The sequence below is a fragment of the Asterias amurensis genome, chromosome 21 (genome assembly GCF_032118995.1).
Source record: "Asterias amurensis chromosome 21, ASM3211899v1".
Taxonomy (NCBI): domain Eukaryota; kingdom Metazoa; phylum Echinodermata; class Asteroidea; order Forcipulatida; family Asteriidae; genus Asterias; species Asterias amurensis.
The window spans coordinates 5,702,908-5,719,021 of NC_092668.1; the positions used below are offsets into that span (position 1 = coordinate 5,702,908).

Sequence of the window (16,114 nt, forward strand, 5' to 3'; positions counted from 1 at the left end):
AGACATGTCCTTAATGTTGTGTGATGTGGCCCGATGAGAGCACCAGACTCATGCTCTGGTGTGGGTTCGAGTCCTGGTCGTGACACTTGTGTCGTTAAGCAAGACACTTGATGACGCTTTGTCGTTTGGATGGGTAGTACAGCTGTTGGTCTTGTGTGTTGTGTAACACACGAAAAAGCTCCCAGTGTACTTATTGTTAATAATAATATTAATAATATCGAAGTCTTGTATAGTGCACGTATCTACCAAACAAGGTATCTAAGGCGCTGAGTATATTCAAACTTTCAGAAAGATAGGTTATTGCAGTGATGAATTTTGAGACCCAATTATTTAGCACCTTATAAGGATTTACAAGGTGCTACGGCGCATTAGGCAGCCACAGCCAGGAACACCGGGGCGAACCCCCTCTCTTTTCGATAAGTGCACTGGGGTCTTTTACATGCGTTACACAACACATGGGACAAACGGCTTAAGTCCCATCCGAAGGACAAGCAATGGTCAAGTGTCTTGCTTAAGGACACAAGTGTCATGGCTGGGGATTCGAACTCACACTCTGCTCAGATTAGGGGTTGGCCTAGTTGTTCTTGGTTTGGTCAGCAGCATCTTGTTACACCATTAAATGGTGCTTTAAAGGAATAGGTCTCATGTTTCAAACATAGCTCCACATACCTTGCAAGAACAATACTTAGCGCTTTCATAGGCCTCTAGGGGTGTGCTAAATTGCGATATTATAATCTAGTATTATTTTTATAAATTACACCCCTTTTAGGCTCCAAATACAGTATTATTGTTATAAGTTACACCTCTTTAATGCTCCAAATACTTTAAAATCCATCTCTGGTTCAGTCAGGCATGACATTCTTCCTACTTGAATCTGATTTCCGATTTTGTGCACCTGGAAAAATCAGCAAATGTTTTATTATATGTCTGTACAAGTCTATACTTAAATAGGTCAGCTATTTTACTTACTTTTCCTACTGTTCTTCCGATGCTAGACATATAGTCTAGATTCTGTCTTTTTGATTGATTTGACAATCAAGGGCATAAGATCTGTACCCTTGACAGGATTTGAACCCTCGTTCATTCATCAAACATACAAATTTGCATCTCCCTTGTGTCTCCTTTCAATAGACGGACCTCAACAACCAGCTCGCTGAACTGGAAGAGGCGCAGATTACTACCTCCAATGCTCCTCCTGCACGGAGCAAGAGCCGTGTCAGCTTCAACGATGGACTGGACAGCGAAGACGGTGACTCCAATGGTGGAGGGCGTGGTGGTGTAGGCGGGGTCTCCTACGAGGAGTTTGTTGTGTAAGTAACCATGGAAATCAAATCCTTCAGATGGGCCATCTTTTATATTTCTATAGCTTTCTATAATTTCTTGATAGTTATGTTTAAATCCTGGAAGGTATACGCTTGGTAGTATTTCTTAAAAAGATTGGCAATAAAAACCTTTGGTTAGATTAGAAGCCTTTTGATCGTGTAAATTATTCTGAGAAACATTTCACTTCGAAGTAATGTGGTTATATGAAAAGATAACAGTTTTTATGCCCCCAAAATTTGAATCTGAGGAGCGTTAATGCAAAACTTTCTCGGAGTGTGTACCCCTATAAGGGATTTTTATTCTTGCTATGACATATTCGCTCCGGTTTTTCATCGATATTTCAAAAATACGACCACCATTTAAAATGAAATGTTCAGACGTTAGTTCTATTGTGTACATCTAGATTTATACAGGATTAAAACAATTGACTTTTCCAAAAACCAAAGGTATACTTTTGCCTTTAAGATGCAGGCATTTTCTCAAGATTTTTTCGAAAGCCCCTCGAGACTTCACATTTTCTTGGAAGCGGAAAGCAGTCTCCAAAGGGAGAAAGCAGTCATCCACAATGTGTCCAAACCTGTATTTCTGTTGATGCACAGAATCTGTAGAATCTCGGAGGCACTGGGTCAATAATAAGGGTGGAACCCAGGCCTGGAAGCCATTTTTTCAGAGTCGTTGAATCTGATCCCTAAAGATGATCTCTTAGACTTGTCTTGATTTACATCTTAGATTGAGCCGACGTGTGGACCGTATGGAGCATTCCATCGGAAGCATCGTGTCTAAGATTGACGCTGTCCTCGTCAAGCTTGAGGCCATGGAGAGGGCCAAGCTGAAGCGCCGTGAGACCATGGGCAAACTTCTTGATAGCATCACAGAGGTATGAAAAACTGAAAATCCTTCTTTTGGGACACTAGGTGGCAGCAGACTCACCAGGTAACTTCATTGTTCTTGGTTATGTGGGCGTGCTCAGAACAACATGAACAATTTAAATTTACCTTGTTAGCCTGCTGTCACCTAGCGACCCAAAGTCTCCCATTAAAGAAGTAAAGCTTCTGTTGTTTTACTAGAGTTTTCATGGAGTTATTAATGGTGTTGATTATCAACTACAAGGGTTGAGAGGAAGACAATTTTGTTCAGCTCAACTATTTTTTTGTATTTTTTTTTTTCTCAACCCCCCCACCCTCTCTATGATCCACTTTGCCCAAAACAAGGGTAAAATCCACCCTTGGTAAGGGGGCTATAAGATTCAAATTAACTCACAGGAGCTAAAGGTAGTATTGGCACACAATTTGTGTGTATTGGCCCGAAGCGCATGGAAAGATCCATGGATTTGTTTTTAAATTCCAACAAAACACTGGCATTTTTAAGACGTTCTCGAACAGCCTGTTCTCAAAGGCTCTTGTTCAGTATAGATCACTTTCTTGGAGAGAAAACAAACTGTTGTAAGAAAGCCGTTAGTGTCTCTTCCCCCCCCTACTCCACGTTCATGCTTCTCCTGCCTCTCTGCCATTCCTCTTTGTTGATCTGTGTTGCTATGGTTACTATGCATGCAATAACCCAAGGAGCGAGAGGTCAAACAGGCCTATAAAACCACCATGAACATGCAGTCGAGGTCTGGTTCCTCGGCTTCTAGCTACAGTGAATATGCTGATGATGAGGTATTGTGTGTGTGTCTCAACAGGTTATCTTTGCACCAGACTTTTCCTAGGAGTGATTTTTTTCATTTGATGTGCATAATAATAGGGTTCTTAGCTCGTAACCAAAGTTTTATAGGATGTTAAATTCGCATCGGGGATAAAGATTGTTCATATTCCTAAGACATTGCTCTAGAATTGCAAAGGTCGTGGATTCAAAACCCACCCGCGTATTAATATGCCTGTGATTTGTTTTCACAGAGCTCTGGAAAGTACTGAGTATACAGTGCTAACACACATCGGTGTATATGGGGGAAAATAAAATCAATAATAAAAACCACAAGTGTTGAACATGACTAATTTTATGCAAAACAGTTTTGAATTGACAGTTTTAGATTTAGATTTTTGGATTTTTGTTAAAAGTTCACTTTTCTCGGTTTCACCTTCTTTAGTTCACAATTTCTGTGTTTTGTTTGAGTTTGCTGTGATTTTTTATAAAAAATGCTTGTCCATGTGCTGTGAATCTCACAAAAGGCAAATCATGCTTTGTAGTGTGACGTATTTACGAACACCGAGTGATTTCCAGCACAATTCAAAAACTTATCAAGATACATATCCTAAATCTTGTTTATCCATCTCTCCTCTTAGGACGAGACCGGCGGAGGCAACAAACGCGAGCAGATGGAGCGTTTGGTCCGCGAGGAATTGGAACGTTGGGACTCTGACGCCTCCTTCTCACAGAGTAGCGGTAGAGCAGGGAGTCGAGGTGGCAGTGCCCAACGCTCTCGACCGGGAAGCTCTGCTTCACAGAGGATCAACATCGGGGTAGGTAGCCAAAGATCGTTAACAACTGTGGATTAACATTGTTTTAAACAGAAATAAATAACATAGTTTCGTTTTAGAATTGTTATTCTTTCTGAACAGGGAGGGGTTGGAAAGTGTCAACCTTTTCTTTGGCACTCTTGTTAAAGCGGAATTAGTTCAAATACTTTGGCCGATTGAGGCCGCTATGGTCATTTTGGTTCAAGCCGCTTAGTGGCCGCTATGGTCTCTAAAGGTTTCTGAATTGTAAATGATGTTCAACCTCTATCTCACTTCAACGATGTTGCCGCCTTATGAAATGAATATATAGGTTTTCTGTGTTTGTAGAATAATTTCAACTCCTGGTTTAATTTTTATAAACTGTTTTCTTTAGGAGCTCTTACACTTCTGAGTCTACAAATATTCAAGCTCTATATACTTCAACGATACTACCTTCTCAGTCTTAAATAAATCTTCAGGTTTTCTAACGAGCAAGTTTTTACGTTTTGTAGAATAATTCGAGCAGAACATCCACGAGCATGTCGAGGGCTGCGCCAAGTCGTCAATCTGAGGTACATATCCAGCTTGATGCTGACCTGCATTGATTAACTGCACCAGATGATCACATTCCACTCCTATATATTGATAATTAATTGCCACTTGTTGTGTTCATCAAACAGCATACTAAGAATCAAACCTGGGCCCAATTTCATAGAGCTGCTAAGCACGAACAAAAATTTAGCATGAAATTTCTTCCTTGATAAAAACAGGATTACCAACCGAATTTCCTTTTGCTTCATTTCCTTGTTACTGGTATTCAGCTATAAAATGCTTATCTTGAAAATCAGGTAGAAATTTGGTTGGGAAATCCTGTTTTTATCAAGGCAAACATTTCATGCTAAGCACATTTTTGCGCTTAGCAGCTCTATGAAATTGGACCCTGTTCACTTGGATTCATCCTCTTTGATATTCCTTATTTATAATCCACTCTTTTCCTTTTCTCTACTAATTCTACTCCCTGCACTTCTCACAAATTTGAAGAGGGTCTCCACGGTCAAAATAAGATTTGTGATGCAATCATTTTCCATTAGACAGAGTGTCCATAAAAGTTTCTAACTGAATTTCATTTAATAAACCACAAGTTTCTAACCACATGCAAAAATGGTGTAAAATGTCTTTTAATTTGATACTCCTTTTAGAAAATATCTGCGAAATTTGAAATGTGATGGCATTGAGCGTCAAAAACAAATGGGTCTGTACATTTCAAAGAGAAATTGTGCGCCAATAAAAAAAAAGGTCAAAATTCATCGCTGAATGAATTATATCAAAATTCAGAGATTAACTGAAAGTTCTCCGTACAGAAATGTACAGACCATTATTTGAAATGCAACGTTTTTGGATTTTTACAATTGAATTTTGTTTAAATGGTATCAAACACTGTTGCATTTCACACCATATTAATGTTAGAGACTTGAAATTGTTATTATTTTTTATTTTTTTCATTTTCATAATGCCGCTATCTTTTGGAAAATGGGTTTATCGCAGAGCTTAGTTTAACGTTGGAGCCCCTCTTTAAAAAACAATCAGATCCTCTTTTTTATATCTGTGAAGAATTCTCTACCCTACTAAATTTCCTATCAATCAGCACAGGTATTTTCTATTGTAGATTTGCTTCTTAAAACTGTATTTTTCAATGTTCCCCGCACGCTGCCAAAAAAAGGTTACCTCACCAGTGAGTCGATCAGGATCAACGATGTCGAGACAATCCTCAGTGTCTAGGCAATCAGTCGTGTCCCCGAGACCTCAGACGAGTGTGTCTCAGGTTTCGGTGGACGTTGAGGTCAACGTAAGTTGGTTTGCTGTGAACGTCTCATCTTGTTTGAAATTAAACACCTTATTGGTTACTACATTGTCTTCACATCATCTCACAATACCATCAAGCTAGGCGTCTTCGCTTTACAGACTCTTACAGTTGTCCGCACCCGGAGCGTTTCATTCTTGGGGCGACTGGATGCTGCACCTAAATTCTGGAACAGTCTTCCTCAACACTTCCGCCAACAAGAATCCATGTCAATCTTCAAATCTTCACTCAAAACTCATCTGTTCCATAATGCTTTTTTGTTGAAAAATTTTCTTTTTTGAATTCGCCATGAGCATCATGCTTGACGGATACCGACGCTTTACAAGTGTTCAATATAAGTATTATTTTTATATGAAAATCGGTGCTTTCAAAAAGATATTAAAGATAAACCTTGACCCTCTGTCAAGTCATAACATCTGAAACTTCTACTATCAAAGGTCCCTCCAGATGACGATGACGTCTTTGAGAAGGCGAGAGCGGCCAGTGTGGCTAAATCTCGCGCCTCGTCCAGAGCCGCATCATCGAGGGCAACTTCCTCAAGGGCGACCTCCTCAACCTCCACTGTCACTTCAAGAAACTTCAGTCCGCGATCAGACTCTGTTGTCTCCAGTGTGAGTTTTTTACCGTCACGGCGAGATTGATGACCAATCATCTGATTCGTTGCCATTAGTGTGGATGAAGAAATCGGTCATTTCAGTTGCAGCATCGCTAATTTTTGTACAGTCCCAATTATTTTGGGATGATCATTCCCTCCCTCCGGAAATTCATAAATTTCTCACAACTGGAATGGCGTTTTCTTGGAATCCCAGCACGTGTGTAACATGAAAAGCACAGTGTGACATTTTGTTTGTTTGAAATTTTTTCCCCATTGATTAATTGCATTACTTCCATTCAGAGGAGCTTCAACACTAATATTTGATTTCAGAGTGTTCCACATTTGACATAAAAATCCATCGCTCAGAATCTTTTGAATTTGAAGCACAGTGTGAAGTTTTGTTTGTTTATTTGATTCTTTTCCAGTGATTGTTTGCATTTATTTCTTTCAGACGAGCTTCAACACTAATATTTAACTTCAAAGTGTTTCTCATCCAAACTCCTAATCTTTTGAATTTGTCTCCCCCCCCCCCAAGCACTTTCACTTTGTTTTTAAAAAGCACGTTAGAGATACACCAAAGTCCTTTAAGAGCAAGATATGTCATCGTTAAATTTCACTGTGGGGTTTATAATTTCTTCCCCAAGCAAGCCCAGGTTGGCTTTCTCCCACAAGCAAGCACAGGTTGGCCGGGTGACTAAGCACGTTTTAACAATCTAACACTTAACTTTTAGCATTTTTTCTTTCGTGGAGTGTAGAGTGAGATTTCTACACCATTCAAACAGATTTTTATTGTATGCAATTTTTGTTTCCTCCTATCGCTGCCCAACAGAAATCCTCAGTGGATGATGATTCAGATGATGATGATGAAGTTTAGTAAGTCAACGGTGTGAACCCCCCCCCCCTTCCTCCAGTTCTCCTCGCCTTCCAATTAGAAACAAGTTCAAATGGCTGTTCTGACCTCCTGTATCGCCAACTAAATGATAGTTAGTGCTTCTTCAACTGCAAGCAGGCAGGGTTTTATCCGCCAGTAGCAAGTTCAAGAGTGCACGATGGTTAACTAAAGGTTGACTATTTTGACTTGAACCCAGGCTGGTTGACCATTGGTTGACTGATGTGGTCGACCATTTAGAACCAGCCTCGAGCCCATGCTTTCTTCACTGGTCCCAACAGCCTGTTCCATGCTAACATGTGTAAAGCACAGAAGAGTGTTCAATACCGTGGTACCGATGGTTGACTAGACTTGCAACCTAGTCCTTCGAGTGAGTGCGTCAATGGCATGTACCTGAACGTTGCTGGCCAGTAGTCGACTAAATGTGCAGACTCGGACTTGCTCCAGGCTTGTCAAAAGGATTCAGTCACCCCGTTTTATCAATGAAAAATTATTCACACTTGCCTCATTTAAAAGCCATCTGACGAACTTGAAGCCACAACTAAATGGCGATAATTCTACCATTTGTGCCGTTCATTGATATTAATTATTCATAATTTGTTCTCTTGTGCAGGATTCTAACATGTCGACAAGCAACGTTTAAGAGTTCAGTCGGCCACAAGTTTTAGGCATTCAGTGAACAATATCATCACTCGAGCCCCTTCAAGATCAACATCTCATTCGAGAGAACTGCTGGCAATATGCAGGTGCCTTAACTAAAGTTCTACCTGCTAATTACTGCTTGGATCCCAGGTACCAGATACCAGGTACCATCCTCTATTAAGAAAGCACTTCTACTCAACATTCCATTCTGAGACAAATTCAGTTGAACATGAAAACATTGTGTAAGACTTCTGCATCTAGGAGTACTAAAATATTTTCAGGTCTAGGGCTTAAGCATTTTGTAAAGACGCCAACCGGGCTAGTGAACTGTGCATTTTACTTACCAGTTAAATTACCCAATGAAGCTTTAATAGCCAATACAGGTATTTTAAGAATTCGTTGTCATAAATGTGTCTTTCTGATGTATTCACAGTGGCAATCACAACCAGTTTAATGATCAGATGATGTTATGATTAAATACTCAAAAACAACTTATATTATGTACATCAGAAAAAGGAAGAAATGTGAGCATTTTAAGCAACTAGGTTGGACAGTTTTTAGTAGCCCACAGGGTAGGTTGAGAAGTTGTGTTTACTAGCCTGTAGCAGTTTTAGACAATGTACGCCGGGCTAGTGTAAAGGGTGAGCCTTGCTTTTAAAAAGGGTCTTAAAACAAAAACCATCAATAAACAATTATCTGCCATTTCATTCCGGCTAGTAAAGTAAAGGGTGATTCATGCTTTTTAAAAAGGCTCTTAGAACAAAAACACAAAGTGAACAAAAAATATGCCATTCCAATTCTGATCAAAAGTTTAAATATTAAGACATTTTTAAGAAGCTGCCTGGTTGTTACAGTAGATGTACAGTATTGTGACTTGTGCTGTGGTAAATAGAGCTATTTTTGGTCAATATGTGAAGATAGAACTGTGGTATTTCACTGAGATAAGTTGTAGTGTACACACGTACATTAAATATAGGTGAATAATTTGAAGTCTTAATAGATATATAGTCCCTACAGGGTATACCTTTGGTGCACTCTAAAAACAAATGACCATAAAAACTTACTTGGTGAAGATCACTTGAGAGCTGTTGATTTTATAAACATTTTGTGAAAGGCCCCTTTGAAGTAATGAACATGTAGCTTTAAAAAAAATTGTACATGTTCACCAAATAAATTTGAAAAAGGCTTCATGCATGAAGCCTTTCTCGGGCATCTGAAAGCACACAAATCTGTCCAACAAGGGTGGATTTTTTTCCCCATTATTTTCAACTTCGATAACCAATTAAGCACAAATTGCCACAGGTGTGTTGTATTATGTGGTGATACACCGAGTGAGAGCTGTTCTTGGACAACTACCAAAAGTATACCCTGTCTTCTAACCAAGAAATAGCTTTAAAATTCATACCTCAAATGGAGGCGTCGAGCTTAAAGTGTTAACAGAGCAAAGAAAGAATTACAAATTTCAAGGTATAATAGCTGTACATTTTTGTAAAAAGTGTCTTGTGAGTAGTAGGTGCGTAAGATTGCAAAGATAAATAGCGTCACTGAATAGTGCCTTAAAATATTATCGTAATGGTATTCTGTGTTTTCATTGTTTTCACTGATTTAAATCTAAATTAGGTACCCTGCACAATAAAATTTAGAAGAACTATTTTGTGGCCAACAGTAATACTTTACAGTTTCTACCAAAGATGAGCCTGTACTTAATCTTATTTTTTCCACTTGTTAACTATAAATTGTACTCGTTTCCTGTAATTTTGTCCATTTTGAAGTAGCACAAAAAGTTATAAAAAAGCTGCACTTAATATAAAGTGATAAAGGCTCTTCTTGTTGGAGCTCTAGTGAACTATTGGTAAGGAACTCTTGAAGTCATTGGAGTTTCAGTTACTTCGCTTTTATTTATGTAATATTCATCTGAAATCTTGTTACTTCTTATAGACCGTATTGAATATGACCTCACCATTCAAATATCTGACCAACAAGATGGCATATGTGCGCTTGTGCGTCCGTGTGCCAGAGAAATCAAACCGGGAATGGTCCGGCTGCGTGCTTCGATTATGTACGCGTTTGGACGTGCATACGGTTTGACCTACATGATGGCGACTTTTCATAGCAAAAAGGGGTTATTCAATACGGTCTATTGTCTTAAAAAAAAAATTATGTTTTCGGAGCAAAACTGTACTTGCTGCCTCTCAACGTACTTATTGTTGAACATCTTGAAATATCTTAATCCAGGAGACTGGCTGCCTGTTTGTAAATATTGTAGAATCTTTTGTTCAGTTAATTCTGGCAACTATTGAGGAACAAATGTTTATTTATTTATCTTGTAAATACATTCTATTTCTTAGAATTGTTCGTCATGTTATCATGTTTATATATGTGCCTTATATACAGTCTGTAAACACTCTGGTTGCCCTTGAAGAATTTATTCCTAGGATTGTTAATTTCTTATTACAATTGATTGTCGAAGAATGTTATACAAGTTATATATTCAATATTTGCCTCACCCACTCTGAATCATACTTGAAGAAAACCACTTGATTTCAGAAAAGGTAAAACTTTACCTTAGAGAAAAAAACAAATGAAAGGAAATCAATTCAAAATCAACATTAGAATGTAAATAGTTGAATGTGTAAATAGTTGAATGATAACTATGTCGGGAAAAACAACACTCTTTAAAACATTTTTGTTGAAAAAGTAAAATTACTTCAGGAACAAAGGAATATTTTTTAAGATTTTAAGAATCCTGATGTATAGCAAAGTATTCCTTGATGAATTCAACAAACCTTTTTTGGCGATTTGAAGAAGCAATAGGAAAGCAGATGCTTTAAAAAAAAAAAAATGTTGTTTGAGTAATACAAAAAAAAAAAACAGTCCATTGTGCCTTGTTCCTATTTCTGTCTTTCAGCTAAAGCTATCCTAGTGTCACTTTTATCTTGCCTTTTTTTTATACATTTTCTATTCATTGAGCAGCCACCAACGTCACTAGACAGCTCAGTTGGTAGAGCGCCAGCACGTTAGTCAGGAGGTCGTTGGTTCAAATCCGACTCTAGTCAGTGTTTCTTTGTTCAATCCTAAATCATTTTCTATTCACTTGAAGTTTGTATTCTTAAGTCGCCTCATGTCATTGTTGTGGTTTTACTTCTTCAAGTTGTCAGTACAAATCCGGTAGAAAGTTTTTCCTGTTCTAAGTAACATTTTTGACAATGCTTGTACTTCATAAAAGTGCCTTCGACATTATATTTTCTAGTACTTCTTATCTTTTGTACTTACTCTTATGCTTCACCTTGATTCAGGAATTTTTAAAATCAATTAGTGCCTTGTCCTCTACTGTATTGGTTTTTTCGTAGGCCAACTCGCCCGATCCAAGGTGACGTGTCCCTTTAAAATATGAATTGTTATACCCAAGCCATATTGTAAATATTCAGCTCCTGAAAGCTTGACTTGAGTAGACAAAACAATAGTGAATAATCTCTGGGAAGTTGCATCAATGTATGCATTTCTGCTAAGCTGATCTGTGTGCTGAAAAGTACCTTAGAAATAAAATAAAAGGTATAAAAAATTACCCTTTTAAAACAAATTGCATGGTGAACTTTAAAAGTTACTTTAAAAGATTCATTGCCAAAATTTGAATGGTGATCTCTAAAAGTTCCATTGAAAAATTCATCGCCTAATCGGTTATACTCTTTATTAAAAATCAACTAACCATCTTATACTTTGGACAATCATTTAATATGTTGTATTCCTCCCTTTAAAAGAAACTTAAGCTATTGTATTCCTTAATATGATGTAGTTGGAGATTATGCTTGTATTAGCTGCCTGTAAAGCCGTAGTTGTGTATAATAATAACTTGCCAAAGTTCATATGTAATGGATCTATTGTATGTATATAGTTTGGCAATTCATGTACAATTTGATTTTACGATAGATAAGTGTGCTATTGTCGTATTATAACCGATAACTGATTTTAACAACCTTTGAAAGCTGGAAGATGAATTCTAATTCCTTCTCACAATTCTTGAATTTTGAGCGATTGGAGATGGTTGATATTTCGTTCTCATGGGAAAATATTCAGAAACCTTTTTCAAAATGTCAACATTTTCAGTTTGGTTTTGTTTTTGGCAGAGTTCCATCTTCCAAGCTGATTCAGAGAGCCAGTCACTGTCAGTAGAGAAGAAAGAAAAGAAAAAAACTAAAATTTCCACAACTTCAAGCAAAAAAAAAGTACACAGAAAAAACGATTATTAAGGCCCGATCACACAGGCCCCGATAACTAGAGCGAAAATGAGAACGATAAAAATGCACGCTCCCGATTGGTTGAATTGCTCAACGCAGAATACGCCCACGCTCATTCAACCAATCGAGGGCGTGCATTTTTACCGTTATCGTTGTCGTTCTCGTTATCGGGGCCTGTGAGACTGGGCCTTTACACACCCCACCTTCACCAAATTATATTTGCACCTTACCATGCAGTCTTATTCAAATATTATTATTATACTTGGAAAATATACTACTTTTTAGTATTCATGTTAACAATTTATTTAAATTTTAATTATTTGGAAGTAGTTGAGATGGTCTTTGTTTTATTATGAAGGTTTCTGATCAGGGTCACACTTATGATTTTTATCCATATTTATTTCATTTATATAATTTACTTATTTTTATTTTTTTTATCTTAATTATTTTTGTGAATTTTTCCTTCATTTTGTTGTATTAATATTTATTTACTCGGGGTTTTGTTTTCTTTTTCTGATCTTTTATTAATTTTTAGGGTGTTTTTTTTTTTGGGGGGGGGAGGGGATCTGGTAAGAACATTTTACAAACTTTAAAGGCAGTGGACACTATTGGTAATTACTCAAAATAATTTGTTAGCATAAAACCTCACTTGGTATTGAGTAATGGGGAGAGGTTGAAAGTATAAAACATTGTGAGAAACAGCTCCCTCTGAAGTGACGTAGTTTTCGAGAAAGAAGTAATTTTCCACGAATTTGATTTCAAGCTCGAATTCAAGCATCTGAAAGCACACAACTTGGTGTGACAAGGGTGTTTTTTATTTCATTCATATCTCGCAACTTTGATGACCAATTGAGCTCAAATTTTCACAGGTTTGTTATTTTATGCATATGTTGAGATACAGCAAGTGAGGAGACTGGTCTTTGACAACTACCAATAGTGTCCACTGTCTTTAAGCCACTCTAGAGTCAAGACATTAGACAGGGATTTGTCAATTGTACACTACTGAGACAGATCCTTTGGGAGTCGCAGAAACAACAATGTGGTTTATTCCTTTTTCTGAAAGATTGTCAGTTTTGGAAAGTTATTATCAATTGTGCCTCTCAGGGGATGGGAAGTTGTTCAGAAAGTTAGGAGAATGGTTAAATAATGATGAATTACTTGTAATAAAGCATTGACCAGCAGTATAGAATTCATTGTGTGAAATTGCAGCTTATTTCAGTGTTGTTTGTTTCTTTGTTTCTTTGTTGTTGGTGGGGTTTTGGGGTTTTTTTTTCTTGGGGGGGGGGGGGTGTTAGATGATCCTCCCATTAAGGGAATTTAGCAATGGGGAATTTGTTTTCTTCTAAATCATTTTTTTTTAAATCCTTTAAAGGTTCTAGTGGGTGATCACCACGCTGGTTCCGACCAGACTTTGAGTCCCCTGAATGCCTGGTTTTCACTCCGACTAACTTTCTGCACAATTTACTTTAATTTTAATTAACTTTACGATCTGTATACTAAAGTATTCAGACCGGAATTTTTAAAATACAATTTCAGGGGGGCAAGTACAGACATTTTAAAAAAATGTTGAGCCCCAAATTAGAATAATCGCAAGGGGTAAGCCCAAGTCCAGCATTTTTATTTGTGCCAAAATTTAATAAAAACATACCGAGGAAAGTCCAGCATTGTTACCCAATAAGGGCAAACTAATTCACGAAAGAGAAGCAATCAGTCTTTTTAAAGCTTTATTTTTTAATGATTAAAAGAAAAATTCAGACAAACCCGGTGTCCCAAGGAATTCTGTACACCGGAGATTCGGTCCCCCAATAGGAACTTGCTGGGACATCCGGTTCGAATCCTGTTCCCGTACCAAAGGGACATGACTTTTACTGCTGGCACCAGTAAGTGATTGGGGTCCGTCATGTCTCTCCCCAAACTAGGAAAGGGTGATTATTCCGGCTGGGAAAGTAAAGGAGGGATCGGAAATAGCCACCCCTTAAAAAAATAAGGACAATTAATTATGATGGCAAATCTATACAGACAACAGCAAAATAAATTGCCCCAGCCGTCGATTTCACAAAACTCTTCCTAACTTAGGATTAATCTTTTGACTTAAGACGAGTCCCAACCCTGCACTGTAGCATGCGGACTTTAAGATTAATCCTAAGTTAGGAGATAAGACGAGTCCTAACTCAATGTGAAATCGACGGCTGGTCCCATCATCACCGTTCCGTGGTACAGCCGAACGTAAACAGCGCCCTCTTGCTCGACTTTAGACGCAGATGATTCTTGTTCTCGTTTGAGTGGTGCCTGTGTGAAGTGAAGATCAAAATTACTGTTGCAAATTCATGCTTGCTAGAAAACATCAATTATGTTTGGTATAATATGCGACCAATGTACGGACACGATGTTTACCTAATTGTTCCTGTATGATTCGAAACTTTGCCTAATGCGACATCAGGACTTAGGTGTGCGCCATGTGTAAAATTAATGATCCACCGGTGTTTTTCTTCTTTTCGAAACCAATACTATACTACTCAAAAGAGATTACCATGGTGCTAAACGCAATTCCTTCCCTCACCTTACTAAAACTGTTGTTCACAAAGCTGAATCATCTGTTAACCTGGTGTCAAAGATTTAGAAACCCAAGAGGCGTTGGGGGTGTTTCTTGATAGGGTGTTGTTCTTAAACATGTCTAGTCAATTTTCAAAAAGAATTCAACCCCAACAGAAAAGAAGGATGTTCAGAATAACAAATTTTGTCATTATTTACGAAATAATATGGGAATTTGTTTAAACAACAACAGCCTGAAGACGGCCAGAAGCTAAACACTGATGAGAGCAGTATAAACCTGATTGTCTCAGAGCCACCACTATTCACTATAGGGATTTTACATAGTGGTGTGTGTCACTGCAGCACAAACCTTACCATGACCTTACTAACTACTTTCAATTAAATTAAATTTAACAAGTGTTGATTACAAGTACTTCACCGTTTTTTTTTTAAATAATAATAACAAACCGCATGGGAAACTGACTGGGTAAGTTTAAAGGAACACGTTGCCTTGTAAAAGTAGAATACAATGATCCACACAAACATGGCTCGAAATTGCATGTCGACTAACACGGTCGGCCAATTATGGGAGTCAAATAAATGGCCGACCGTGTTAGTTCGCACAGTAAAAGGAAAACCACGCAATTTCGAGGCAAACTTGTGTTGATCATTGTATTCTACTTTTAAAACATCTTTCCAACATGCGTTTTATAAAAAACGGTTACAAACGCTTTTCAAAGACCAACTCGACCGATCCAAGGCAACGTGTTCCTTTAAACTTATAAGTACTTCACCGCTTGTTTTTATATCATAATAACAAACCACACGGGAAACTGACTGGGTAAGTTTAAAATGATTTTGGGTTGAACAAAGACAAATTGACTAGAGCGGGATTTGAACCAACGACCTCTAGATGAACGTACTGCGCCAGCGTTCTATGCTTTGTTATGAGTCTTTTTCTGTATGATTTTTTAATTTTTATCATCAACAACCTGTTATTTTCATCCTTTTAAAACATCAACCAAAATTGCACTCTATTATGTATTCGTCCCACCACCAGCTGTAGAATAGAATATATGTGTCTCTTTGTGTGGGTGTGTCTCAGTGGAAAGTATCAATGTCTCTCACAGTACAATCTTTCCCATCGTCTGAGTAATTATCATCCATCATGCTACCCTCCGTCTTCAAGTAGTCTTCAAGAAAGACTCAAAAACTCCTTGCCCGTGATCATGAAGCACGTTTCGGTGTAATTTCTTCGGTGACTCTGCTGCACACCGGAGCCTCCCAGACGGCAGACGCCATAGGATAAACACGGCACAGACACCCGATCGAGACATCGGGGGAGTACGGGCGCTGTTTGTGCTGTAACTTGATGAACTCCAAAGATTGTCTTCGTTTACATCTTACGGATTACAAAACTCCTTGTGTTACAGTTGCTGGATGTTGGCCTATGAGCAGGGGCCATGTTCTCGGAATAGAAAGGTAGACAACAAAAATATGAAGGGTGAGGGGGGGGGGGGGGGGGTGATGAACTGATGGGATGGTTGACCAGTCGGCTTGGCGTCAAGCATCAACCGCATCTTATCTGCCCCGTTACCATGG

At 38.2% G+C, this 16,114-nt stretch overlaps 1 protein-coding gene across 6 annotated transcripts in view; it reads left to right on the forward strand.

Moving 5' to 3' along the window:
• LOC139952902 (polycystin-2-like protein 1) overlaps positions 1–13,169 on the forward strand; it is a 29,317-nt gene extending 16,148 nt beyond the window's left edge. Inside the window, exons 12-20 of one of the 6 annotated variants that reach the window (XM_071952189.1) lie at positions 1,132–1,310; positions 2,053–2,200; positions 2,886–2,981; positions 3,606–3,782; positions 4,271–4,330; positions 5,479–5,604; positions 6,057–6,230; positions 7,044–7,087; positions 7,717–13,169. In XM_071952189.1, the coding sequence (XP_071808290.1) occupies positions 1,132–1,310; positions 2,053–2,200; positions 2,886–2,981; positions 3,606–3,782; positions 4,271–4,330; positions 5,479–5,604; positions 6,057–6,230; positions 7,044–7,087; position 7,717 (1,005 nt within the window). In that variant the 3' untranslated portion in view covers positions 7,718–13,169. The remainder of the gene's footprint in view (positions 1–1,131; positions 1,311–2,052; positions 2,201–2,885; positions 2,982–3,605; positions 3,783–4,270; positions 4,331–5,478; positions 5,605–6,056; positions 6,231–7,043; positions 7,088–7,716) is intronic. The other 5 variants (XM_071952190.1, XM_071952191.1, XM_071952192.1 and 2 more) reach the window with 5 other exon arrangements.
• Positions 13,170–16,114: the final 2,945 nt, after the last annotated feature.